The sequence below is a fragment of the Oncorhynchus keta genome, chromosome 31 (genome assembly GCF_023373465.1).
Source record: "Oncorhynchus keta strain PuntledgeMale-10-30-2019 chromosome 31, Oket_V2, whole genome shotgun sequence".
Lineage (NCBI taxonomy): Eukaryota > Metazoa > Chordata > Actinopteri > Salmoniformes > Salmonidae > Oncorhynchus > Oncorhynchus keta.
The window spans coordinates 14,095,141-14,123,093 of record NC_068451.1 but is presented as its reverse complement, the minus strand read 5'-3'; the positions used below and the strand labels follow the sequence as shown (position 1 = coordinate 14,123,093).

The 27,953-nt window shown below is 42.6% G+C and overlaps 2 protein-coding genes across 2 annotated transcripts; one reads left to right on the top strand and one right to left on the bottom strand.

Moving 5' to 3' along the window:
* Positions 1-886: 886 nt before the first annotated feature.
* On the bottom strand, positions 887-18,484 carry LOC118364131 (calbindin-like). Its single transcript, XM_035745360.2, has 11 exons — positions 18,283-18,484; positions 17,784-17,860; positions 13,024-13,098; positions 8,545-8,625; positions 8,350-8,406; positions 5,068-5,145; positions 4,859-4,914; positions 4,720-4,759; positions 4,569-4,622; positions 3,214-3,285; positions 887-1,879 (listed from the first exon to the last, which is right to left on the bottom strand). The coding sequence occupies exons 1-11, from the start codon at positions 18,359-18,361 to the stop codon at positions 1,748-1,750; spliced, it is 801 nt and encodes a 266-aa protein (XP_035601253.1). The 5' UTR covers positions 18,362-18,484; the 3' UTR covers positions 887-1,747.
* Positions 18,485-21,639: 3,155 nt separating this feature from the next.
* Positions 21,640-27,011, top strand: LOC127914232 (protein kintoun-like). Its single transcript, XM_052489087.1, has 3 exons — positions 21,640-21,707; positions 26,301-26,910; positions 27,003-27,011. Exons 1-3 carry the CDS (start codon positions 21,640-21,642, stop codon positions 27,009-27,011), a joined length of 687 nt encoding a protein of 228 aa, XP_052345047.1.
* The last annotated feature ends 942 nt before the right edge of the window (positions 27,012-27,953 follow it).

Below are 27,953 nucleotides of genomic sequence, written 5' to 3'. Positions count from 1 at the left end.
ATTGCCAACAAAGGGTATATAACAAAGTATTGAGATAAACTTTTGTTATTGACCAAATACTTAATTTCCACCATCATTTGCAAATAAATTCATTAAATCCTACAATGTGATTTTCTGGATTTTCTTTTTCTAATTTTGTCTGTCATAGTTGAAGTGTACCTATGATACATTTACAGGCCTCTCTCATCTTTTTAAGTGGGAGAACTTGCACAATTGGTGGCTGACTAAATAGTTTTTTGCCCCACACACACTGAGTATAACAAACATTAGGAACACCTTCCTAATATTAAGTTGCAACTTGCACCCCCCTCTTTAACCCTCAGAACAGCCTCAATTCGTCAGGGCTTGAACTCGACAAGGTATGCTGGCCCATGTTGACTCCAATGCATGCCACAGTTGTGTCAAGTTGGCTGGATGTCCTTTGGGTGGTGGACCATTCCTGATACACACAGGAACTGTTGAGCGTGAAAAATCCAGCAGCGTTGCAGTTGACACAAAGCGGCATGCCTGGCACCTACTAACATTACCTGTTCGAAGGCACTTCAATCTTTTGTCTTGCCCGTTCACCCTCTGAATGGCACACATACCCAATCCATGACTCGAGGATTAAAAATCCTTCTTAAACCTGTCTCCTCCCCTTCATCTACACTGATTGAATTTAGCAAGTGACATCAATAAGGGATCACAGCTTTTACCTCGATTCACCTAGTCAGTCTACGTCAAGGAAAGAGCTGGTGTTCTTAATGTTTTGTACGCTCTGTATATATAAACCTTTTTTGTTATTTTCTTCAGCGCTTTTCATATTAAATGAATTATTATTATGTTTCATCCATATCATTCTTGACATTGTCAATTCCCTCCTACGTCAGTCAAATAGCAACACAGCGATGCACACAGTTGGGGTGTAAGGTAGTTGTTAAATTGAGTTTTTATTACATCTTACACAGTGTTTCTGGTGCCCAGCATGGTGAGGCATGGCATTGTTTACAGTGCAAAAAAAGGTCCATGTAGCACATCAGAGACTGGCGCCATCGTTGTACACAGGGCAGGTCAGGGGTCATGGGGGTTAGGCTACACAACTCTGAGATACGTGCTTGTCCATTCAGTAGTATCTCCATACAAGGCTAGCCTTCAGCAACTAACATGCACTGCAAAACAATATATAGCTTAAAATTGTCTCACATCACGGAACTGTTCTTCCGCTATTTTCTTTATTTTTAATTTCCATGCACCACATTACAGAAACATTTTAGTAACGGATTGCTTAGGCTACTGGAGGGATATAATTATAATAAGTCATTGTTACTCGTAGTTTGACTACTTGGTGTAGAGATATTAATTAACAATACAGTAAACATTGTTGTCACTGCTCAGTAGGGGACACACCCTCTCTTTCAGCCAATGAGAGGTTGGAGTATGTAGTATAGAGAAGACAAAGTACAGGGACTTTCAATGGTGGTATCAATCTCATTGTTACAAAAATCTGTACATTTACAAAGAGTATAGAAACAAAAGGTTTGAAAAGTATGTGACACCCTATGTCTCTGATAATGTGCCCTAGCTACACACACATTGTCACTGGCAAATTTACAGATTTCTTGAAAGAAAAGCAAAAACTGAAATAAAAATACACCCTACGTTCTTGGAGTTTCAAGGTACAGTATCTTTAAACACTTCATGAGTGATGGGAAGGGAGGCGGGTTGGAAGGGGATGGAGGGGGTGTGGTTAGGTGGAAAGAGGAGTGGTTTATAAGGGGGCAGGGGCTGAAATGTCCTCAGCACAGAGCACCAGTGCTAGCTCTGTCCTGTACAGCTTGCCCCCGTCTGATAGCGCCATAATGGCGGTCTTATATGTGGGGATTTTGTTGACTTCCAGCACCTGTCGGAGACAAGAAACAGATGCAGACATCCAACTTGTCATTTTCATCCCTTGACTTTTACAGATTTGACATTGACCCTACTTTTTCATTTCAAAATCCCCTGCGGCTATGAGATGGTCGCTGGGCCAAAGCTTAGCTCATAGAGATGACACAAAATATTTGCACAAGAAAAGAGGAGTAGGCTCTACACGCAGGTCACATATGGCATTGATATATTGACATCCAGAAAACTATTTTTAAAGTCAGCTGTCAAGAGTGCGAGAGAGAGTGAAAGAAAGAAAGAGTGAAAGAGAGAGAGTGACAGACAGAGAGACAGACAGAGAGAGACAGAGAGAGAGAGACAGAGAGACCGAGAGAGAGAGACAGACCACAAAATTAGGTGGAAACTGAGCTGCACTTCCTTACCTCCTGCCCAATGTATGACCAGAGAGACACATATTTCCCTCAGATTACACAGATCCACAAAGAATTCGAAAACAAACCCAATTTTGATAAACTCCCATATCAACTGGGTGAAATTCCACAGTGTTCCATCACAACAGCATGATTTGTGACCTGTTGCCATAAGAAAAGGGCAACCAGTGACGAACAAACACCATTGTAAATACAACCCATATTTATGCTTATTTATTTTCCCTTGTGTACTTTAACCATTTGTACATTGTTACAACACTGTATATATACATAATATGACATTTGTAATGTCTTTATTGTTTTGAAACTTCTGTATGTGTAATGTTTACTGTTCATTTTTATTGTTTATTTCACTTTTGTATATTATCTACCTCACTTGCTTTGGCAATGTTAACACGTTTCCCATTCCAATAAAGCCCCTTGAATTGAATTGACAGAGAGAGAGACAGAGAGATTGGATATCTGTCCAGTTCTAAGCATGCTCTCATGAGTTTGTTTGAAGAGGTATTGTGATTGTCCTCAGGCCAATCATATCACCACAGGCAACAGACGAGGCCCTCTGTGATATTTGAAGCCTCAATGAAAAACTAAAATATTTGTTTGGACTGTTCAGACCTAGATTCAATCAGATCCATCGTTAACCATTGAAACCTGACACCTGCATAGCTGGTGTTTCAGCCGTGTGGGTTTATTACCAATTCAACTTGGCGCATCCAATGACAATGTCCACGATAAGTATAACGCCGGGAGCCACTAAATGATTTGACAGCTCCAACGCAGTTACACCTCAGACATCGCCTACATAAAAACAATAAGACTGATATGCAGTTCTTGATTATCGCGGGTTAAGGCTGGAACTGATTGAATCTTGCCCTTAGTCTCCGCTCTTCTCCATCAATTAAACAGAATTCAAACCCACCTTCTTGTTCTTCTCACACAAATCTTTGAGGAGGGCATCCAGCTCATTCTCATCCATATAGCCATTCTCATCCTGACAGACAGAGAGAAGGACAGAGAGAGAGCGAGAGGGAGAAAGACAGAGAGAGACACACAAGAAACACAATGTCACACCATTTAGCCTGCCTTTGGGTTTGGTTTGGTATGCAGTGTCAACATGATGCCACGCTGCATCTCACAAGACAGATCTCAGTAAACAAACAAAACAATAGGCTTAATGAACAGATGTGTATATTTGAACAGCCTGTTCAGGGGCCCTTCTGATATTTGCTCATATTTTCTATTCATGAATTTGAACGGTTTGTTTTTGGTCATCTTTGTACTGGCTCGTGTTCCCTGAAAGCAATATTATAATATGATAACCACATCGCTGATACCTTTACAAGGATATCCCTATCCACTTTAGGGGAGTCCTCTGTGTGTCCAACTCCATTCAGAGCAAAATAAATACTGTACCATAGAGTCTAGCAATCAATCCTCTGTGTTGGCAACAAGAGCGCCATCATCAGAAACCATGTGGGACAGTAGGTGCCAACATGGCACTTCTAACAATCTAAATCTTTAGACCAGGTTCTCTGGTCGAAGACTAAAACAAAAGGAAAAGCATGATCAGCCAGCCAGCCACTCAGATTAATTGTCCTGTAATGCTCTACAGGCAGACTAAAGAAGGTGTTGTCATTTGCTGCCCCAATTACTTGTCTGTCACATATCAGCAAGGCCCAGAACGCCTCCCTCCCTGCCTCCTTGTCTGTCTGCCCGCCTCCCTGTCTGTTTGCCTGTCAGCCTGCCTGCCTGCCTGCCTGTCTGCCTGCCTGCCCGCCTGTGCAACATGAACCTGCCAGTCAATATGGATTACAGGCGCTGCCACGGGAGAGAAGGTATGGGCCGACCTGCTCCAGAGACAGTCATACATTACAGGGGGAGAGAGGGAGAGGGTGGGGTAAATTGGGATGGGGAAGAGAGAGAGCGAGAGAGAGAGAGAGAGGAAGAGTGATGGTGGCAGGGGGGGGACCATGCACTGTATCCATTGTGCATACAAATAAGGGCAATAGGAAGAGAAATTGGTAGATAGACAGAGAGAGAGAGAGCAAGAGCAAGAAAGAGAAGGAGAGATAGATAAAGAGGATAAGAGAGAAAGATTGAGGGAGTGCATCCCAGGAGAGCAGCAATTTCCTAGACTAGCACTTTCTGAAGCACTTTCTGTCCTTGTTCATACTGTGTCTTGAGAGGCATTGAAACATTCAAAAAGCCGTAACAGAGAGTGATTCTTATTTTTGGGAAAATTGTGTATAATTACAATGTATTATTGGAACGTACCTGATCGTATAACTCAAAGATCTTGTTGAACTCTCTTCTCACCATCTTCACATTCTGTAACAGAAAGACAGGAGGGAGAGGAGACAATTGAGTCAAGGTCAATCTGATTTTCCGATTCCATCTCGGATTTACTCTGGGAATAACCACTAACCTGAAACTTGAGTAGAAAGTTCTCCTCGTCCGGTAGCAGCCTGTTGAAAAAAACACACACATTGTTCAGGTCATATACAGCACGATGTGTAGACAGATATATCATTCATATCACACAGGACAAAACTCCATAAGCAGACCTCGCCATCTCTGCCAAACACAACTTCCCATCGTGGTTTGAGTCAAATATTTTGAGCTGGAAGAGAAAAATAAATAAAGAAATTAAATCTCTACAAAACAGAAAATGAAGGACTATACTGTACGGAGCTATTTTGTTGTAGCCATTTAGCTACACTGTTCTTAAAGTTGTTGCGGAGGCTAGCTGCATAAGTATAAACTATATTCTTACTGTGGTATGTGTATACTCATCTAACTTCTTTTCGTCATATGGTTTCTTAGCCTTCTGAAGCAGATCTTTCAAAAAGTTCTGCAAATGAAGCAAAGGCAGAAAGATCAGTTTGACAACAACGCCTGCTATAGCAGACACATTTGAAATGCAATGCTGTCTGGGATGTACAGTCAGGTACAGAAATATTGGCACCGTTGATAAAGATGATCAAAAAAGACTGTATAAAATAAATAATACAAATACAGAGCTACAGTGTCTTCATAAAGTATTCATACCCCTTGACTTATTCCACATTGTGTTGTGTTACAGCCTGAATTCAACATGGATTAAATGGAGAAAAATGTTCTCACCCTTCTAAACACAATACCCCATAATGACAAAGTGAAAACGTGGTTTTAGAAAGTTTAGCAAATGTATTAAAAATGAAATACACAAATACCTAATTTACATAAGTATTCACAACCCTTTTCTATGACACTCTAAACTGAGCTCAGGGGCATCCAATTTCCTTTGATCGTCCTTGAGATGTCGCTACAACTTGATTGGAGTCCATCTGTGGCCAATTCAATTGTTTGGACATGATTTAGAAACAACCACCCCTGTCTATATAAGGTCCTACAGTTGACAGTGCATGTCAGAGCAGAAGCTATACCATGAAGTCCAAGGAACTGTCTGTAGAGCTCTGAGTTATACTTGTGATGAGGCATATATCTGGGGAAGGGTATAAAACAATTTCTAAAGTGTTCAAAGTTTCCAAGAGCACAGTGGTCTCCATCATTGGGAAATGTTAAAAAATATGGACCTACCCAAACTCTGCCTAGAGCCGGCCGTCCGACCAAGCTGACCAACCGGGCAAGAAGGACCTTAGTCAGGGAGGTGACCAAGAACCCAATGGCCACTCTGACAGAACTACAGAGTTCTTTGGCTGAGATGGGAGAACCTGCCAGAAGGACAACAGTCTCTACAACATTTCACCAATATGAGCTTCATGGTAGAGTGGCCAGACGGAAGCTATTCTTGAGAGAAATACACATGATGTCACGCTTGGAGTTTGCCAAAAGCCACATGAAAGACTCTGAGATCATTGAATCCCTTTGAAATCTGCTGAAAGACTTGAAGATTGCTATTAGCCGTCGCTCCCCATCTAACTTAACATAGCTTGAGAAAATCTGCAAGGAAGAATGGGAGGAAATCCCCTAATCCAGATGTGCAAAGCTGATGCAGACATACCCAAGACGACTCAAAGCTGTCATCACCGCCAAAGGTGCTTCTACAGAGTATTGACTCAGGGGTGTGAATATATATGTAAATGAGATATTTCTGTATTTTATTTTCAATAAATTTGCAAAAATGTCTAAACTTATTATAACTTTGTCATTATGCGGTGTTGTGTATGTAGATGGGTGAGGGAAAGAAATCTATGTAATCAATTTTGAATTCAGGCTGTAACGCAACAAAATGTGGAAAACTCAAGGGGTATGAATACTTTCTGAAGGCACTGTATATTGTATGCTCAACAAAAAGGTCAAAATTATTGGCACCCCTGTTTTCAATACCTCACCTTGCGAGGATAATGCCACTGAGCCTTTTTCAAAAATGTTTTATGGATTGAAGAACACGTTGGAAAGAATCTTATAGACCCTTTCTTCATACAGATCCATAATATCCTTCATCTGTGCTTATGGACCTCTTCAATTCAAACCACAGGTTTTGAATGTGGTCCAAGTCTGGAGACTGAGAAGGCCATTGTATATTTTTTGTGGTCAACTAACCATTTCTTTGTGGATTTTGATGTGTGGTTGGGGTTATTGTCTTGCTGGAAGATTCAAGTTTCAGCCTCCTGGCAGACACAACCAAGTTTTTGGCTAAAATGTCCTGGTACTGGGTAAAGTTCATGGTGATATTGACCTTAACAAGGGCCCCAGGACCAGAGGAAGCAAAATAGCCCTATAACAAAAAAACATTAAGCGCTATGATGAAACTGGCTTTCATGAGGACAACCACAGGAAAGGAAGACCCAGCGTACTCTCTGCTGCAGAGGATTAGTTCATTAAGAGTTACCAGCCTCAGAAATGGGCAATTAACTGCACCTCAGATTGCAGCCCAAATGAATGCTTCACAGAGTTCAAGTAACAGACACATCTCAACATCAACTGTTCAGAGGAGATTGCGTGAATCAGGCCTTCGTGATCGAATTGCTGCAAAGAAACCACTACTAAAGGACACCAATAAGAAGAAAGAGACTTGCTTGTGCCAAGAAACACTAGCAATGAACATTAGACCGGTAGAAGTCTGTCCTTTGGTCTGATGAGTCCAAATTTGAGATTTTTGGTTCCAACCGCCATGTCTTTGTGAGACGCAGAGTAGGTGAACGGATGATCTCCGCATGTGTGGTTCCCACCGTGAAGCATGGAGGAGGAGGAGGAGGTGGGTGTGATGGTGTGGGGGTGCTTTGCAGGTGACACGGTTTGTGATTAATTTAGAATTCAAGGCACACTTAACCAGCATGGCTACCACAGCCATCCCATCTGGTTTGAGCTTAGTGGGAGTATCATTTGTTTTTCAAAAGGACAATGACCCAAAACACACCCCCAGGCTGTGTAAGGGCTACTTGACCAAGGAGAGTGATGGAGTGCCGCATCAGATGACCTGGCCTCCAGAATCACCTGACCTCAACCCAATTGAGATGGTTTGGGATGACTTGGACTGCAGAGTGATGGAAAAGCAGCCAACAAGTGCTCAGCATATGTGGGAACTTAAGACTGTTGGAAAAGCATTCCAGGTGACTACCTCATGAAGCTGGTTGCGAGAATGCCAATAGTGTGCAAAGCTGTCATCAAGGCAAAGGGTGGCTACTTTGAAGAATCTCAAATATAAAATATATTTTGATTTGTTTAACACTTTTTTGGTGACTACATGATTCCATATGTGTTATTTCATAGTTTTGATGTCTTCACTATTATTCTACAATGTAGAAAATAGTGAAAATAAAGAAAAACCCTTGAAAGGATAGGTGTGTCCAAACTTTTGACTGGTACTCTATATGAGTCAAACTTTGGTATTGGGATTATTAAGAAAGACAAAACTCCCCCGAGATTCGTACAAAATGCTAAATTACCTAAATTATTTACATTAAAAAAGGGATTTCAAGTTACAGTCCAGATGAGCCTTGACCTCAGAGGCTCCTTGTGAGCCTATATCCCCTTAATGAAATAGAGAGGACAATGAGACAGTTCATCAAGATACAAATTGGGAGGCAAGTTACAGTCCAGCATTGCTCACCTTCAGCTCATCTGCTTCAATGTAGCCACTATGGTCTGCATCATAACACCGCCAAGCCTGGAATGAGACAATGAGTGAAATAGGGGTTTGTATCATCAATGAGGAGAGAATAGTTAAATCGGTTAAAAACTATATTTATGTCATGAGCCACTTGAAAATATTTAAAATAGATAATATTGGTTAATAGAAAAATACCTGCATAAATTCTGCACAAGACTTCAACTGTTGCCGAAAAAATAACAAGAAGTTCTCCTCTGTGGGCAATATTTGTACTAGCTGTGACACAGAGAAAAGAAGAAAATATATCAGAGATAACACTGTATTGTCCTGAAACATGCTTACATTGGTTCAACATCCCATTTATTTGTAACAGTTGATCAGTGGCAAAGAATGGCACCATGTGACAGTTTAGCCACCACCCACTGGGCACAGACGTTATTTAAATGTCTAGTTTTGATTTACGTTTGGTTGAGAATTCAACGTGAAAACAACAAAAAATCACTATGTCATTGGATTTAGGTTAAAGCTGGGTGAAAAAAAGATTAAATTCCCTTATGTTGATTACTTGTTTCAAATCCAATCAGTTTTCCACATTGATTCAATGTCATCATTGTGACGTACTGCGGACAAGCCACCAGGGGGAGTCTTGTCGAGGCCTTGTGACAGACAGAGGGGCTGATTGCTCACCAGCCATACGGGACCCATAAAGCTTCCAGGAGGCCAGCACATGGGAGGGTTGCTACCGGACAGGGCAAGTCTGAGAACGTGGTCAGACCAGGGTTGACATTTACGCAGTATTAGCTTGGCCGAGTTGATAGCTCAGTTTGTTCAGGCACAACAAGCGCAACAGGGCATTCGGGAACGAATGCTGGAAGAACAGCGTCTACAGAATGTCCACCTGCGGAAGGACGTCAGGAAGCTGCGAGGACAAACATAGACCGAATCGCATCCCAATCAGTTTTTAATTAAGCTAACAGAGGATGACGACCTCCCTCTGCACGTTTGAACGGACAGCACTCCGGGAAGGTTGGCCCAAGGCGAATTTGGCGAGTCTGCTGGCCCCTTTCCTGTCCAGAGATGCCCAAAAGGCGTATTATGAGCTCAACACCGAACAGGTGGCTAACTAGAACTCTCTCAAGAGGGAGGTGCTCAGCCGCTACGGGTAAAGCCTGGCACGTCGGGCCTAACTGGTCCAGGACTGGAGGTCCTGGAGCCCAGATGAGCGACCTACTGTGCATCACCAGAGCATGGCTCCTAACCGACATAGCCATCCTCCATGTAATCGACAAAGTTGTCATAAATCGCTTCTTACGGGTACTACCTCACATGAAGAGGGTGACAAACCTACGCACCCAGACCTTGGAGAACATCTTGTGAGCTGTGGAGACACACCAGAATACAGAGGCCCTGCTGAAAGGGATGCAGTCCGGGAGCTGTCGGGGGGAGAGAAGGATGACCCCACCACCGTACTCCCCAATCCGACAGTCAGCCGGGCTAAAGGAATGCAGACCCCCGGAGAGACAGCCGGGTGAGAATTGACCCGCTGCCAAAAAACCCAGGAGGATGAAGAATGAAGGAGATGTGTTGAGTGTGGCGCCTGGGAACACCTTGCATGCAATTGCCCTTGTCAAGAGGAGTCAACGCCATCAGCGGGCCCTGGAGATGAGTCGGGTCATGCAGTAAACTACCTCATCTCATGTTGGGCCCACAGTGAACTACCCATGGTGCCGGTGAAAGTCAATGGTCATGACACACACGCTCTGTTCGATTCTGGGAGTGTGGTAACGCTGTGTCAGTCTCCTGTGTCCACGGCGACATTTAACCGGGCAGGCAGTATTAGACCAGGCAGGCCACCATCGTGACGCCACAAGGAAGCTGTCAGATGGGTGCTGTACCTGAGTTACCAGTGCCCCTCCTCGTGGGACTAGATTGTTCACTGTTCTCGGCAATGTGGAGGCACGAGCTGAGAAAAAGAGAATGAGCTGGCGACCGACGAGAGCGGGGACGGACCGTCACCTGCACGGCCTGGAAGCAAGCAGTTGCCAACCCCGTGTCTACGGACCCGGAGTCGGGGGTTCGAGGGGGTGCTAGAACCAACCTCACCTGGTGAACAACCGAAGGAGGAGCCCATGCTTCCCCTCTTCAACTTCCAGTGGGAGGATCCGGACTTGAAAGCCTCCGCGGCCCGAGTGATAGCGGTGGATGGCCAGCTTGTTCTGGGGGTGAGTGACTGGCGATACCCCCATTTCCAAATCAAAAATAACCTGTTGTATCAGGTGTCCCATGAACTTGTACTTCGAGAGGTGCTGTTGCTGCCCCGCTGGTATGTCGGAACCGTTCTTCAGTTGGCCCACACCCATTTGTTGGGGGCGCACCTGGGAATTGAGAAGACCCGGAAATGCCTGGTTCCACTGACCCGCGATGAGGTAGGCCGTGGAAGGCTATTGCCGCAGCTGCCCCGAGTGTCAAATCACCTCACCAAAAGCACACTTCTGGAACCCGCTGGTTCCACTACCGATCATTGGGGTGCCGTTTGAATGCATCGCCATGGATATAGTGGGCCCCCTGGTAAAAATGGCCCGAGGACACCGGTACATCCTGGTAATAGTAGATTATGCCACCGTCGTCCTGAGGCCATTCCCCTACGGGAGGTGTGGGAAGCCTAGCCGACCCTCTTACGCAGCGTGGTGGAACACGTAGAGACGATGAGGGAGTAGATAACAGGCATATGGCCAGTGGTAAGGGAACATATGGCGAAGGCCCAGTGCGCCCAAGCCAAGGTTTACAATCGGGGTACCCAGCCCCGAGAGTTCCATGTGGGTGAGAAGGTGCTAGTTTTAATCCCCAATGCAGAAAGTAAGTTCTTGGCAATAAGGCACGGTATGAGGTGACGGAGAAGCTGGGACCCGTAAATTACCGCGTACGGCGGCCAGGGAGACGGCAACACGAACAGATTTACCACGTGAACCTATGGAAGAGGTGACACGTGAGGACAGCCTTGGCTGTGTTGTGGTCGAAACTCAGGACGTCGACGGGACTAGTGGTGGTCTCGAGCAATGAGGACCTCGGGCCGGCCCAGAAGCACGCACTCCGGGAGCTCATTGATCGGAACACGGACGTGTTTTCCGAGGGTGGACAAGCTCATTGACCATTTGGGAAAGGTCCAGTACATGGAGCCCAGCCCACGTTCCAGGGACTGATGGACCAAGTCCTCCGACCCCACCAACAGTACGCAGTGGCCTGTTTGGATGACATCATCATCCACAGCCAAGGTTGGGAAGAGCAGCTGACGCGTCTCCAGGCGGTCCTGGATGTGCTCATTCAAGCGAATCACAAGAAATGCAAGCTGGGGATCGATAAGGTGGAGTACCTGGGGTATTTGATCGGACATGTGAACGTCAAGCCCCAGAAGAAGAAGGTCCAGCCGGTTTGTGACTGGCCCATGCCCCAAAGAGTGTCTAGCGGTGAAGTGGGCGCTAGTATTACCTGTTGGGCAACCACTTCACCCTAATCACGGACCATGATCCCCTGGTCTGGATGGCCAGGGGAAAGGACACAAATGATTGAGTCACCAGTTGATTCTTGTGTGGCGTACTGCGGACAACCCACCAGGGGGAGACTTGTCGAGGCCTGGTGACAGTTGGAGTCTACATCACACGGCGGAGGCTCCCTCTGCTGGACGTGCTAGGTATCAACGGGTCCTCCGGCCAGGACTAATTGGGGCTGATTGAGGCTGGTGAGCAATCAGACCCTGATTGAGGATGGTGAGTAATCAAGGGGCTGATTGCTCACCAGCAGTACGGGGCCCATGAAGCTTCCAGGAGGGCAGCACATGCGAGGGTTGGAGGTAGTGAGAGGTCGTTACCGGCTCGGTGTTCTACCCCAGAGGAGACAGCGTTCCCCGGAACCCAGAAGACGGTAATCTGGAAGAGGTCTCCTGAAGGAGACCGGTTTCTTTACTTTTTCTTTGTTTTAAATAAACACCCTTGAAACTGAGGTATCACACTTGTCTGTCTGATCTGTGTGAACATCTTGATCAAACCCCCTGGTCTGACACGTCTTTTTTATTTTTTATTTAAAATAACGTGAAACAATATTGATTCTACCAGTTTTTGCCCAGTGAGCAAACCCAGCTGGCTGCTTAGAAATGCATTGGAAATTGGGTTTGAGACCCAGCCTAAACTTTTAAGACTACTCCAGCTAGACTATCCATCAGACAGCTGCAATATAACCATTCCGGGGGCATTTAAACACCCCATGACAAAAATGTGTTCCTCCATCATGCTCCTGGAGAATCCAATCTAAACGGCAATCTCATATTCCAAACACAATAGATGTTATTTCCACTTTCAAATGACGTCTTACCTCTATTTTTGTGTAATCATTGTGTGTGCGTTGGTGCATTTGTGTACAGCTGAATGACCCTGTCAGGACCCTGTCTGTCAGCTAAAGTTTCAGAGTATCCATCTATAGCAGAGATAGGAATCCCCTTGACCCTGCATGGCTAAAGTGACTGTCTTTTAAAATTATATTTGAACACCTTTTATAGAGGGAGAAGCCCCATCTAAACCTGTCAGTGTTTCAAGATCCAGTGTCCCTGAAAGTCCCAAATTCTAGGTGGGTCTTAACCTACTGTGTGTGTATACTGCATCATGAGTTTATGTAGACTCTCACCTCAACAATTCCAATTTTGGCATCTGTATTTTTCTCATATTCCTGTACAAAAGCCTTCATTTGGTCTGTAAGCTCCTATGAGAGAGAAAATTAGTGTCAATTAATTGCAGTAGCTTTTGCCTTGAAGAATTACACACAAATCAACATATAAACATATAATTAGTTATCAACGAAACTAAATAGGTATTCGCACATCGTTATAACAAGTAATTATGTTTTATGCAGGGAAGCTTTTAGTTTGAAATACAAGCACTGATAACATGAGAAGGCTCAGTAAATCTGCTCAATTATCTGGAAAGGCTATTTAGTAGGCACCTGGTGCCGTGAAAGACCTTGTATACCTTGTGTCCTCACAAACACCATTTAACATGCTAAGTAGACGGCCATGTTATCCAATCTGAATTAGATTAGGAGCGAGTGTTGTAATCTTCACCCATCAGAGCACAATTCTAATAGAGTTTTGGCATTGGTCAGGCCATGTCACTGCACGCATACAGATGGCCACGCGATGCATTGATTATGCATGTACGGAGGGGCCCAACCAGCTCTCAAAGTCTCACGTCAGAATTAGACGTTAATCCATGTTTCTCAAATGGCAAATTTCGAGGTTGTTCCAAATGTAAAGTGTGAAGTAAAGTGTTTAAGGTTAAGTTTAGGCAGTAACTCTGAATTTTTATGGTTAGGGTTAAGTTCAGGCATTTATTCAAATTCTTAAGTTTAGGCATTAACTCTGAATTTTTATGGTAAGGGTTAAGTTCGGGCATTTATTCAAATTCTTAAGTTTAGGCAGTAACTCTGAATGGTTAGGTTTTGGGATATGTTTAAAACAAAATATAAAAATCAACATTCTATCGCTAGATTAAAACTTGCAACCTTTCGAATCAGATGCTTATGCCCATCTGCCATTCCTGTTCACAACGCCCTTTCAAAACCTCAACCTACTTGAAGGTAACAGCTCTCACTGTTGCCCCTAGAGGCTGGTTCTACGTCATCTCCCGACATCCTCAGACATTGATGGACGTCGAATACTGACTTGTATCACAGTTGACCTGGCTGCACAGCCAGCCAGCTACTGATGTAATGCCTGGTGTGGAGGGACAGAGATCTCCACTGACACGTTCAGTGTAATTGAATTGAGTTGACGAGGCACTGATACTGTCAGGTACTTTCACAGAAGCATACGAAGTGCCACAAGAGAATGCTAAAATAAGTTATAATAAAAGATGCTTAAAGCTCCAATGCAGACATTTTATCTCGATAGAAAATGATTTATGGATAACAATTAAGTAGCTTACTGTGATTGTTTTCCATCAAAATGGTCAAAAAGAAACAAAAACACAGTATTATTCCAACCTCATAGTGTGGGAATATATATAAAACAGGAAAATCTAGTTTTTGATGACACACTGGGCCTTTAAAGGCAGCCATTTGAGATTGTCTATGTTGGGACTGGGACAATGTGACAATGTGACATGTGACAATGTGATACTGTAGATATTGTATGATGTGTAACACTTAAAGAGTAGCACTTATCTGCTACATGGCCTTGCAGTAGGCCTGTTGAATTGCGCTTTATTGCATGCGTAGTTAATTGCGTTCTTGTGTTGCATATTTGTGTAAGGCTTAGGCTTTATGCTGCAAATTGAGCATTGCAGTAAAAGATGGACATGACCTTTACTATGATCACTCACTCCCATGGTGTCGATGGTAAAAGTAAATGAGTTAGATAGATGTAAAAAGATAGATGTAAAAAGATAGATGTAAAAAAAAAAAAAAGATTAAATATCAATATATCTTACACCTCGACCACACCTATACCATCATTGCGCAAAATGGTACGCAGCATTATCTGGAAAAAGTTTAACATTCACCTTCTACTACCATTTCTGTCAAGTTGTCTACGCATACAGTTTGACGCATACGTTTGATAAATCCAACGTATTCACCACACAGAACGCACTGCAACTGCCTCTGCAACGCAATGCTGCAAGGCTCACGCAGCGTTCCATTGGAAATGAATGTACTTCTGCTGTACCAAAATGCAATGACGCTATCGGTGTGATTGAGGCGTTAGTACTATATGTTTTTATGAGAACATCAGAAGTACCTTAGTACTGACTAATGTCTGTTTTATAGAGCCTTTCTATAATAGGAATATAAACAGATAGATTTCATCTCCAATACACAATCAATAAAAGCAATCCATTCCTTCAAGAACAATGTGAACCATATCCTGCGATGCTATAAACAAATATCTGTAAATCCCAGTACCACACCAGCGCTGACCAAATATGTTTCAAATATACGACCATTATCATTTCATAATTTTCCTTTCAGAGAAACTGGCACAAGAGGTTAACTCTAGAGAAGAAGACCACCTTGCATACTCACTGGAGAGAAAAGTGTACACGTAGAAAGTAGGCAATACGTAGCAACATGTAGAAAGGAGGCAATATTCTAACATTGGCCTTGTCTATCGGGGTAAAATGATTATGTTGTATGAAAGGAAGATGTACTACGAGTGAACTCTTCTTCTAGTCTAGCCATCTTTATTGCTGTATGACATAATCAAAATCATGTCAACTATCCAACGTCAAGTGACTCTGCAAATGTTAAAGTGCATGTTTGATTGAATTCCATTGAATTTCAAAGTAAGAGGACCCTGAGCCAATCAACACACTGCATGCGCTGTGCAGTCAAAACCAATCATTGATCTCTGTGATGATGATGACCATGTGTAACGGATGTGAAACGGCTAGCTAGTCAGCGGTGGTGTGCGCTAAATAGCGTTTCAATCGGCAACGTCACTTGCTCTGAGACCTTGAAGTAGTGGTTCCCCTTGCTCTGCAAGGGCCTCGGCTTTTGTGGAGCGATGGGTAACGGTGCTTCGAGGGTGACTGTTGTTGATGTGTGCAGAGGGTCCCTGGTTCGCGCCCGGGTATGGGCGAGGGGACGGTCTAAAGTTATACTGTTACACATGCAAAATGTGGAATCCATCTTTGGCATCTCTCTGCATAAGGTGGTGTCAGATAGGCTAATAACTCCAATCCTACTTCAAAATGCACTTCAATGGTGTTTTCTCACTGGCCATTGATTGGGCAGTTGTAAATGTGCACTTAATTTGATGGTAAATGCTGCGAATTTCCACTCCCCAACGTGCTCTCTCCCCATAGAGTAAATCAAAAGATGTTTTCAGTGTCTGGCAAACGTTGAACCATTACTCCTGTTTAAAGATCTGGGATTGAGTGCCAAATGGCTTGCTCTATAGAGGCTTGGCTAATTGCTTATACACAGAATGGGAAATAAGTGTTTAACCTTTCCCAAATGCAAAGTAGGAAAGTGCACTGCAGTGCTGTTTGTCACTGAGCAATAGGTGACTCAATCCAATTCAGACCCCAAAACGCTGAGTTGAGACTTAAATAAAAATACCAATGTCAAATAACAAGGTCAGAATGTCATAATGTATTAATCAATGGCATTTGACCCTTCACTAAGCCACGCCCCAGAATTCTGGGCAACTCATCATAGCACTCCAATAGATAGCAACTGTCTCGAGTACTGCACCTCAAGGAAGCTCATGTTTGAAACACATAAAAGCCAGTGAGGGCTGTGAGTAAACCTGAGTTCTTTAAACAAAATACATGTTTTAAATGGCTAGACAATGGAATAGTGCACCAGTGGCACTTCTGATTCCAGAGCCTGTTTATGGAGTATTTTTAGAATCCAAAATTATACTTCTGTTACATTGTTTGGTAGTTCATCTGGTTAGCTATTTCTCAGGCTCATTGACCATCAAACGTTGCTAATGCTAGCTAGCTTGCCACTAAATATAACTTGTTTTCTCGAAATGTATGTTAGCTAGCTAAATTAGCCATGTTATTAATACAACTCCAATCTGCTGTTGACATCAGGATATGATTTGAGAGCACTAGTTAGCTCCAAAAGAGGTTAGTACGCTTTGACTGCATGCTGACAGTGAATTCAGAGCCATAGATTAATTGGCTTGCCAGACTATAAATATAATTTTACCAGGTTCCAGTGAAGCAATTGTAATGACAATCCACTACAACATACCAGAGAATTTCTTGATTAGCAAGGGGTAGTCAGTGTATAATTTCATTGTGTATGAAAAACACAGTTTGAGATCATTGTGAGGTGATTTCGCCAGTGGTTAGAAGGGGGATTTGTGCTTCCAGGGAAAATGTTGTCCGTGGTAACAACAGTAACCAAGGGGGGTGGGGCTTAGCGAAGGGTCAATTAAGAACAACCAGTTTCACAATATCATGACAGTACTTTAAAATGGAAGCTCAGTGAAGCGTTACATGAAATGCACCACACACACACACACGCACACGCACACGCACACGCACGCACACACACACACACACACACACACACACACACACACACACACACACACACACACACACACACACACACACGCACACGCACGCACACACACACACACACACACACACACACACACACAACACACACACACACACACACGCACACAAAATGTTTTAACTTGAACGCTTTCAACTGTGGCACCACTAATCAACCACCCATTGGTTTCACAATGTCAATATGTCTGGCCTACTGTATGACCTATCTGATGAAGGTAATTGGAATGAGAGTCACACCAAACGCATTTAAATACTAGATACAGTTCAGTTTGAGAAGACAATTAGATATCAGGCCCACTGCGAATACATTCATGTTTTATGTTTAAAACATTTAAAATAATTCAGTTTACTTACAAGTCCTGCCTGTTTTCGAGCATGCTGAAGTTCTTTTATAAAACTCTGCAACTCCTTCCCTTCAATATATCCATTACCTGCAAGAAGTAAGCACCAAATCAATCAAAGACATGCGTAAAGTAGCCTACATTAAGTTTAAGAACATTACGCACATGATCAAATCCATCATTTGCCGTTTCATGACAGCTGTATGACTGAACTTCCATTTTAGTGCCTAAACCTATCACCATATTATAATAATATTTTCCAGTCATTTAGAGTTTTGTAAATATTGAAAATGTCGCTATAAAATGTCAATGGATAAAGTTGAGAGAACAAATATCAGTCTTGACAGCTAAGTCGAGTTTTTCATTCAATATACTATAGGCTACTACATATTTTCGAAAACCCGCTAAAAAGCGCAAATGTCCATGAGGGTCTTTGGTGCAAAACTTCCCAAAAATCGTTTTACTTCAGTGCCATCTCCATGAATAATCCACAACCTTAAAGAATAAGTTACCATCGTTATCATAATGGTGAAAAATATCCAGGAACTGTGATGCAGAGATCTCTACTCCTTGCAGGTAAGCGTTTGCCATGTTAGGTTAGGTTTGGGGACCGGAGCGCGTACCAGATAGCTGCACTGGCCGAGGATATGCTATGAATGAGACGCTTTGATTATTCGGTGCCCGGTATTTAAAGGGAGCACTATCACGCTAATCTTTCACTGTCGCCCCCCTTCCCCGACGTTGGGAAACTAGCCAAACGCGCAAGTCACCTCCTCTCCTCCCGCCGCAGGAATAGCGCGAGCTCAGCAGCACGTTGACGCGCGCCAGGGGGCACGGAGATGTGAGATCCATTTAAATGAGCACCCGCTTTTCGTGCTTTTCATTTCCCCCTCCAGATATACGCTCTATCACACAAAAGTGTAGAAGTTGTTCAACCAAAAAATAGCTCAACCCCATCTTCTTTATTCTGGCATTTAAGGGCCATCCAAGGGCTCTTTATGAAATAAAACACATACATGGATTATGGAGTTGTAAAAGACTTATGCAAAGTTACATAATCTTCAAAAAAGAAGGAAAGGACAGAAAGGATATTTTGAAATGCGAATTGCTGGCTGGACCCTCCATGATAGTTGGGCTGACTCAACTCCTTATCTAACTATGGAGATTTAGGATTCTGTTTCTTACTTGTACATTTCTCTTACACCATTGGCTGTTGTATTGGGTGGTGCCACTCATTAGAGAAGACTGGTGACTGCTGCCTCATAATGTGTGTTTACAGGGAAATGGGACACACATAGTCCACACAATCAATAACAATTCAGTGCACGAGGTGGCTTTGGGAGATGGGGAAATGGAATAGAATAAAGTGAAGATATTACCTTCAATAACCGATATTGTGAGTGACAAGAGAAAAATGGAACTTCGATATGGATGGCAGTGGCCAACGAATGCCATGGAGAGTCAATGTAACCCTGTATATAAATGCAGCACAGGTCTATGACTTGTATGACTTCAAACAACATTGTATCACAAAGTTACTTCTATATGAACGTATTATGAAGAGGGTTATGCCTCTTTTTCGGGTTGTTGTACACTATAGTACAGTGCCTTCAGAAAGTATTCATATCCTTTGACTTATTCCACTTTTTGTTACAGCCTGAATTCAAAATGTAACATTTTTCTCACCCCTCTACACAAAATACCTCACAATGACAAAGTGAAAACATGTTTTTTTTAATTGTTGCAATTTATATTGAAAATGAAATACAGAAATATCTCATTTACCTAAGTATTCACATCCCTGAGTCAATACTTTGCAGAAGTGCCTTTAGAAGCGATTACAACTGTAAGTCTTTCTGGGCAAGACCCTTAGAGCTTTCCAGACCTGGATTTTGCCCATTATTCTTTTCAACATTCTTCAAGCTCTGTGAAATTGGTTGTTGATCATTCCTAGACAACCATTTTCACATCTTGCCATACATTTTCAAGCAGATTTAAGTCAAAACTATAACTCGGCTGCTCAGGAACATTCACTGTCTTCTCGGTAAGCAACTCCCGTGTAGACTTGGCCTTGTGTTTCATGGTATTGTCTTGCTCAAAGGTGAATTCATCTCCCAGTGTCTGGTGGAAAGCAGACTGAACCAGGTTTTCCTCTAGGATTTTGCCTGTATTTACATCCATTCAATGCATTTGTTATCCTGAAAACTCCCCAGTCGTTAACGATTAAAAGCATACCCATAACACGATGCAGATACCACTATGCTTGACAATATGGAGAATGGTACTCAGTAATGAGTTATATTGGATTTGCCCCAAACATAACACTTTGTATTCAGGACAAAAAGTGAATTTCTTTGCCACATTTTCTGCAGTATTACTTTTGTAACAGGATGCATGTGTTGGAATATTTTTTATTCTATACAGTATTCCTTCTTTTCCCTCTGTCAGTTAGGTTAGTATTGTGGAGTAACTACAGTGTTTTAGTTTTTTTCCATCCTCAGTGTTTTCTTAGCACAGCCATTAAACTGTAACTGTTTTAAAATCCCCATTGGCCTCATGGTGAAATCCCTGAGCGGTTTAGTCCTCTCCGGCAACTGAGTTAGGAAGTACGCCTGTATATTTGTAGTGACTGGGTATGTTGATACACCATCCCAAGTCTAATGAATAACTTCACCATGCTGAAATTCAATGTCTGTTATTTTAATATATATATATATTATATCAAAATGTATTGTCACATATACAAATTTAGCAGATGTTATCGCTGGTGCAGCAAAATGCTTGTGTTCCATCAATAGGTGCCCGTCTTTGCGAGGCATTGGAAAACCTCACAGGTCTTTGTGGTTGAATCTGTGTTTGAAATTCACTGCTTGACTGAGGAACCTTACAGATAATTGTATGTGTGGGGTACAGAGATGAGGTAGTCATTAAAAAATCATGTTAAACACTATTATTGCTCACAGAGTGAGTGCATGTAACTTATTATGTGACGTGTTAAGTACATTTTTACTCCTCAACTGATTTAGGCTTGTCATAACAAAGGGGTTGAATACTTATTGACTCAACAAATTTCAGCTTTTCATTTTTTATACATTTGTAAAAATGTTTTAAAAAACGAATTCCACTTTGACATTATGGGGTATTGTGTTCAGGTCAATAACAAAAAAATCTAATTTCAATATATTTTTAATTCAGGCTGTAACAGAACTAAATGTGGAAGAAGACAAGGGGTACAGTATGAATACTTTCTGCCAGTTACTTCGAAGTCCTATCTGTAAATGAGAAAAACAAATAAAAGGTGTTACGATGATGATGATGCTTATCATCATTGACATGATTCAGCTTATTCCTGTTCCTGGGGCCTCCTCTCATCCACTCTCATCACACTGTCTCTTCCCTTTCCCATCAGTCACTCTGACAGGATATGACATTGCCATTCATCATTATAAACTGGGTGGTTCGAGCCCTGAATGCTGATTGGCTGAAAGCCGTGGTATATCAGACCGTATATCATGGATATGACAAAACATTTATTTTACTGCTCTAATTACATTGGTAACCAGTTTATAATAGCGATATGGCACCTCGGGGGTTTGTGATATATGGCCGCGATGCGTCGTGCCTAAGAACAGCCCTTGGTGTATTGGCCATATACCACACCTCCTCGGGCCTTATTGCTTAATTATAATTCCTCTTGTCCATGTGCCTTAACACAGCCTTATGACAGGGCCACACTTTTGGGTACAAAGATTGTAGATACTGTAGTTAGTTCGAACATACAGGCATGCGCACATACACACGCAAAATGTGCTTCTTCGTTCCCTTGAAAAATGAATGCTTAGCTCTGGCTGCGTTCAGTCTCCAGAGATATGGTCCAGTTTAATAACCCTGTGCTGCGGGTTCCCAGTGTGGGGTCAAGAATCCGCAGGCAGCCAAGGTCGGCGTGTAATAGCACTGCATGGGAACTGGCATAGCTTTTTAAGGAGGGCTTTTACAACAACCCCACCACCACCTATCATAAATGAACCTTATAATGGCAACATGCAGAGTTCCCACTCTGAGGCATCATGGTGGAGTAATGGGAAACAGCTCTCCTCTTGGTTTATGAAACAGACAGCACAGACATGAAGGATGATGTATCATTTAGGTTTTGTCCCCTCCCATACCCCCACCATGGCACTGAAAGTAAATGTATTTCTAACATTTAAGCAGGAGAAGGACGTTTTATGAATATGAACATTTCAACCGATTTTATATTGTTTTTAAATGATAAGAAAGGATGACATTTTCTTGTAATCTAAATTCCTTTACTCCACAAGTGTGGAAATGTTCATATCAGCATGTCATTTTGCTATGAAGTTTAGAGCTTGCCTAGGACAACCCATATTTTCTTCGAGCTGTAGTGTACAATCATTTAGAAATATTATAAATTGCTTATAATGTATGTCAATTGTATTGCTTTGATTTGTTTGGCATTTCCCCCACATTTACTAATTTGTAGAAACAAAGCAATAACAACATTTCCTTTCTCCTTATTGGTTCAGGGCCAGAGCTTCCATCTGGTCTGCTCATGGTTCTCTCACTGTATTTGTTTTGTGTTGATTTTCACTCCTAGCTCCTATCTTGTTATTACAACACATCCCAGCTATTTACTGCCATTTAGTGTAGCCACATGCACTCTGTCACCCGAGGGTGTAATTGTGCTCCATCTGTTTCTGATGACACCTTGTCCCAGACAAACAGGGGACCTGGCTTCAGCCCCACCGTGACCTCTCACCCCTACTGCTCTTCCTCGGATGGTCAACCAGTGGGTGACTAACTATTCTGCCTGACAGCCATGATGTCATAGGTGTCACCTGTCTGGGCTTTGATGTGATTGGAGGGTTTGGATTCACTTTCCATTTGTAGTGAAAGTTACTATCTCTCTCTCCTGTAATATTCCTAAACTGTTACCTTCAATATATTACAACATGGAACTGTTGTTTATGAGACATGGCTCTAATGGAACATCTACTGTTTTTTACACTACGAGTTTTAAGAGGAATGATGTGTTCATTCTGCCTAAGATTCTAATTGAACACATGCAATAAAGTATAGCCTTTCTCAGAGAAGGGAGTGAATAGACTTCATGGTGTAGGAATTTGAATTAATGATCAATCTGATATTCACGGTAGATTTTCAATTCCCATCATACCACAATGAAAAACTCTTTAACATAGGCCTACAAGAGCTACCAGTTACTGGTGTTGACCGCATACATTTTCAATGGTCCTACACACTACGTAAAACCTACCATCCATTTTCAAAACATTTCACAGTTCACAGTAATTTCAGTTTCAGCCGACATATGCTGCGTTTACAATGAATGCTGTCTCCGCGAGAAGGGTGTTGTTGCATCCCAACATGACTACCGGAGTATGGGCGTGTGAAAAAGAGTGGGTGTGTCGAAAGGGTGGTGGTTTGTGTGTTTTGAAAGTCCAAAAATAAATAATACAATTGTATATTGAAAAAAAATGTGAGTGTTAACAAATTGTTAATAACAGGAAAATGTTATAACAGGATGTGGGGGGTTACTGTTGGTGCGCTGGCAGTATGTGTCTGTTGTTGGTGTATATGTGTGTGACTGCAGCACATTGGCAATATGGAACACACCCGTGGCAGTCTGTCTCGAGCGTCGCACAGGGTCATCTGTGAGACGACATGTAGCTAGGGTTAATTATGAAGAATGAATAGCCAGTGAAATGTCACATGTAAACAAATTATCTACATTAAAGAAGCCCCATGTAGCAAGAACATTAGCCCAAGGGATTTATCATTATAAAATGGGGATTTAATGCAAGAATACCCAAAATCATAGCATGACATCCAATGTTTAAATGTTACCCATGACACTCAAATAATATAGTGAAATTACTTTGTATGTCTGAGTGGCGATGACGAGTCAATACTTTCATAAGGTTGTCGCACACTATGCTGCATGGATTTACATGGATAATAAATGGAAATTGGTAAAATGGTCTGATTTACCTCAAGTGTGTACTCTACATAAGCTTGTATATTGACAGAGACCTCATAGATTCTGTGGAGAGTGTCATCTGATGTTCTGTGTGGTTTGTGCTGATGTGATGCTGTGTTCTACAGACCCGCAGTGACACGCCATTACATCCACACCCTCACCACAACGTGTTCTGCATTCTAAACAAGCATTTTGCTACACCCGCAATAACATCTGCTAAACACGTGTTCGAGACCAGTACAGTTGGATTTGATTTGAAAACATTCCTCTGTATAATAACAAATACATCATTCTGTATCAATGTACGCGTTTGTGGAGGAAAGCTTTACTTGTAATTACTCTGAATAAGTTACCTCACTTGAAATATGCGCTTGTTAACGAGTACTTCCTTGACTTGATTGGGATGTGAAGTAGGGCTGTTTTACAAAAACTATAACTGTCTTTTTTTTTGCTGAGCTCAGAGAACTTTACACAATCTTGAGTCTCATTCATAGACAGCTTCTTTACATCCCAGTACATATCCCAGTCTGCAGTTTATGCAGACAATAAAACACCTGTACTTGTGCCTGCCAACACATTTTGCAGCAGCTGGGGAGTTTGCCAGACTAATCTGTAATTCAACAGTTTTCTAGTTATTATTCCACTCAGAGCGAGACCTAATCTAATGTCTGGATGGAGTGGAGTGCACTGGCTGTCCAGAAATCCTGACTAACTGTCCACGTTGAGAATGTTATTTTCTTTTACGCACGGTATAAATCCTCAAGATGCAAAACGGCGAGACTGCGCCGTAAAGTTGGGGCCACTGAACAGCAGTCAGGGCTGCCTGTGACATTTAGTTCCTGTTGGCTCCTTCAGACAATTTGGCACAGACTCCAACCAGAGTAACCAATCTTTTTATGGGTTAATGAAGAAGTGTTGGGAACAGCACATTAGAGTCTTAGGGTTAGATTTAATCCGTATCACGGAGGATCTGCATTGTGATGTGGTTGACATCTAAAGGTAATTTCCGTTTCAGCCGACATATGCTGCATTTACCATAAATGCGGTTTCCGCAAAAACTCAATAACGTTCAGGGGGGTATTTTGTTTGGGAGTACTGTGCTCCACTCGGCTGAGGAGTTATTTTCTCTCCGCTCATACAGGAGTAATAAAGTCCTAGTTCACAAATTTTGTTGCCTTTAAATGTCAATCGAGTTACAAGGCAGATCTTCCACGCTACGGATTGAACCAAGCAAGCCCTTATTCATCCCTCCATTCACCATCTAGCGTTTTTCTTTCTCAGAGTAAGAGAGGCTTTTTGCTTGACTAAGATTGACTAGCGTCAGGATGCCCATGGCCTTGGGGGTTAAAGGTAATTCAATGGAGGGTTTAACCTGGGTCATCTGACAGCTCAGAGGAGGTACGAGAGCCCCAGGGAGCTTTGACAAAGTGACAGTATTTTCCTGCGGAGTCGCACTGGTGAGATGCATTTTCTCTTTTTGCATAAATCTGTTTGACCCATGCTGTGACTTCACTTGCAGTATGACACTCAGGGGAAAACTGTGGAGGTTACAGCACCTGACACACATATGGTAGACTTGTTAAGATGGCATCCTCATGTAGGTGTTTCTTAAGGGAGGGCGAAATCTTCTATTGACAAGATAGGTGACTGGCCATACTTGCAATGGAAATCATTGTCAGCCCTATTGCTTTCCATTTACTGAATCATGACTTTTTGCATAATCTTTATAGACCATTATAATATATACAGTATAGATGCTTTCACCCGAAGCAACTTAGTCATGCATGCATACATTTCACATGTGCGTGATCCTGGGAATCGAACCCACTACCCTGGTGTTCCAAGAGCCCTGCTCTACTAACTGAGCTCCAAAGGACCATTGAAAGTGATGCAGGGATTCAATCTGATCATTGGTTATAGGCATTGTGGCTTTTAAAGGCAATTTCCCCGCGTTCACAGGGAACACATTCACAGTCACACTGCATATGTCAGCTCAATCGGAAATTGCCTTCTACAACCCCCAATTGGATAGAATCCCTGCCTAAATAAACACAAACATCCAATGGGTTCCTGATAAGTCAATATTATTATGACAGTCATTAACTGGTTTTGCCCCTGGCTGTCAAACATTTATTTGTATATTATTAACCTATATAATTAAGAGGAAAGATAAATGTTTAAATAGGTCACATGTACGGTTTGAGAAATGTAAAGATTTGTCGATGTAAGAAGCTATAATTTGGAGCATCAGACAGAGGTTACAGTATCTTTGTTTAGCGTCGTGCCATGTCATTTCAACAAGCCATGACACCCACTATCTCAGATAGTTCTGAAATCATTTCTGTAATTAGAAACAGATCAGATTAGCGTTTCTGCAATTATCTTGTTGAAATATAATTTGATCTCTGAGAAATTAGCTTAATTGATTGCACCCAAATTGGCCATTTTAATTAATAGGATACATAATATTCAATAAATATTGGAACTAACAGTACCTAACTTTTTCCAAATAAGTGGTCAAAAGCCATCCACGGACCCCCCACAAACCCACAAACCACGGACTCCCCACGGACCACCCCCACAAACCACGGACTCCCCACAAACCACGGACTCCCCCACAAACCCCACCCCACAAACCACGGACTCCCCCACAAACCACGGACTCCCCCACAAACCACGGACCCCCACAAACCCGGACCCCCACAAACCACGGACTCCCCACAAACCACGGACACCCCCACAAACCACGGACTCCCCACAAACCACGGACCCCCACAAACCAAACCACGGACCCCCACAAACCACGGACGGACCCCCCACAAACCACGGACCCCCACAAACCACGGACCCCCACAAACGGACTCCCCCACAAACCACCCCCACAAACCACAGACCCCCACCCCAGATAAACCATGGACCCACACAAACCACGGACCCCCACAAACCACGGACCCCCCCACAAACCACGGACCCCCACAAACCACAGACCCCCCACAAACCACGGAACCCCCACAAACCACGGACCCCCCCACAAACCACGGACTCCTCCACAAACCACGGACCCCCACAAACCACGGACCCCCCACAAACCATGCCAATCCCACCTCAACAACGACTGTACAGTGTCAGTTCTCTATGTTTGACAAGTAGTATTGTTTCTTCATCCTATGTAATGTATTCTCAGTGAATTTTGTGATGTTTTTTTCCCCTGTTCAGAGAAATTAGTCAATGAAGTTGTTAGGTGATGTCCCATCCTACATACTGATATACATCACCATCCTACATACTGATATTACCACTAGATAGTACTGTTCCTGCTGTTAGGAACAGCACCCCCCTAAATAACAAAACATTTTTAACATTTCTTTGGATTCCACGTCGAGATCATTGTTCGAAAAAGTTAGGTCAAAATTGAATGAATGTATTAATATAATATTCAATAGAGGAGGGTTGTCCTTGTCCCATTGCACTTTAGTGACTCCTGTGGCGGGCTAGGCGCAATGCACTCTGACACGGTCGCCAGGTGTAAGGTGTTTCTTCCGACACATTGGTGCGGTTGGCTTCCGAATTAAGCGAGCGTTGTGTCATGTGTGGGGTCGTGTTTCGGAGGATGCACGGCTCTCTACCGTCGCCTCTCCCGCGTCCGTACGGGAGTTGCAGCGATGGGACAAGACTGTAACTACCAATTGGGAAGAAAAGGGCTAAATAAAATGTACATTGATGGCACAAGCATAACTGGGACATTATCCTCCAAATTGAAGTTTGAGCAGACATCAAAATATGTACTAACTGACTTGGCTAATGAGCTAATTGATAAGAAAACAAACAAATGTCCTATTAACCCAAGTCTGAGAATAATGTATAAGATTTTACTGTAATTAGTGTTAATGGTAATTACTCTGTTTTTGATGCACTGTAGAACAAACATTGCCTATCGGCCTAGAAAGGATTATGATTAATTGTGAACAATGTACATTTCATTACAATATTACTCCTGATAAAAGGTCATTGGCTTCCATAATGATTCTGAATATGATCTGAATTACCAATGTTAATAGTAGACATTTATTTATTTATCAAGAGCAAAGTGTTCTGCTCATTTGTGGCATTACCTTATCATAATAGAACAAAACATTCCGTACAGCCAGAAGAGGATGGGCCTTCCCT

Coding starts and splice junctions, on each gene's coding strand:
- LOC127914232 (XM_052489087.1), top strand. CDS start 21,640: ATGGTCCAGTTTAATAACCCTGTGCTGCGGGTTCCCAGTGTGGGGTCA. Junction 21,708..26,300: donor AGAATCCGCAGGCAGCCAAG/GTCGGCGTGTAA, acceptor TTTCCAAATAAG/TGGTCAAAAGCCATCCACGG.
- LOC118364131 (XM_035745360.2), bottom strand. CDS start 18,361: ATGGCAAACGCTTACCTGCAAGGAGTAGAGATCTCTGCATCACAGTTC. Junction 13,099..17,783: donor CTCGAAAACAGGCAGGACTT/GTAAGTAAACTG, acceptor TCTCTCTCATAG/GAGCTTACAGACCAAATGAA. Junction 5,146..8,349: donor TTGAAGCAGATGAGCTGAAG/GTGAGCAATGCT, acceptor CTTCATTTGCAG/AACTTTTTGAAAGATCTGCT.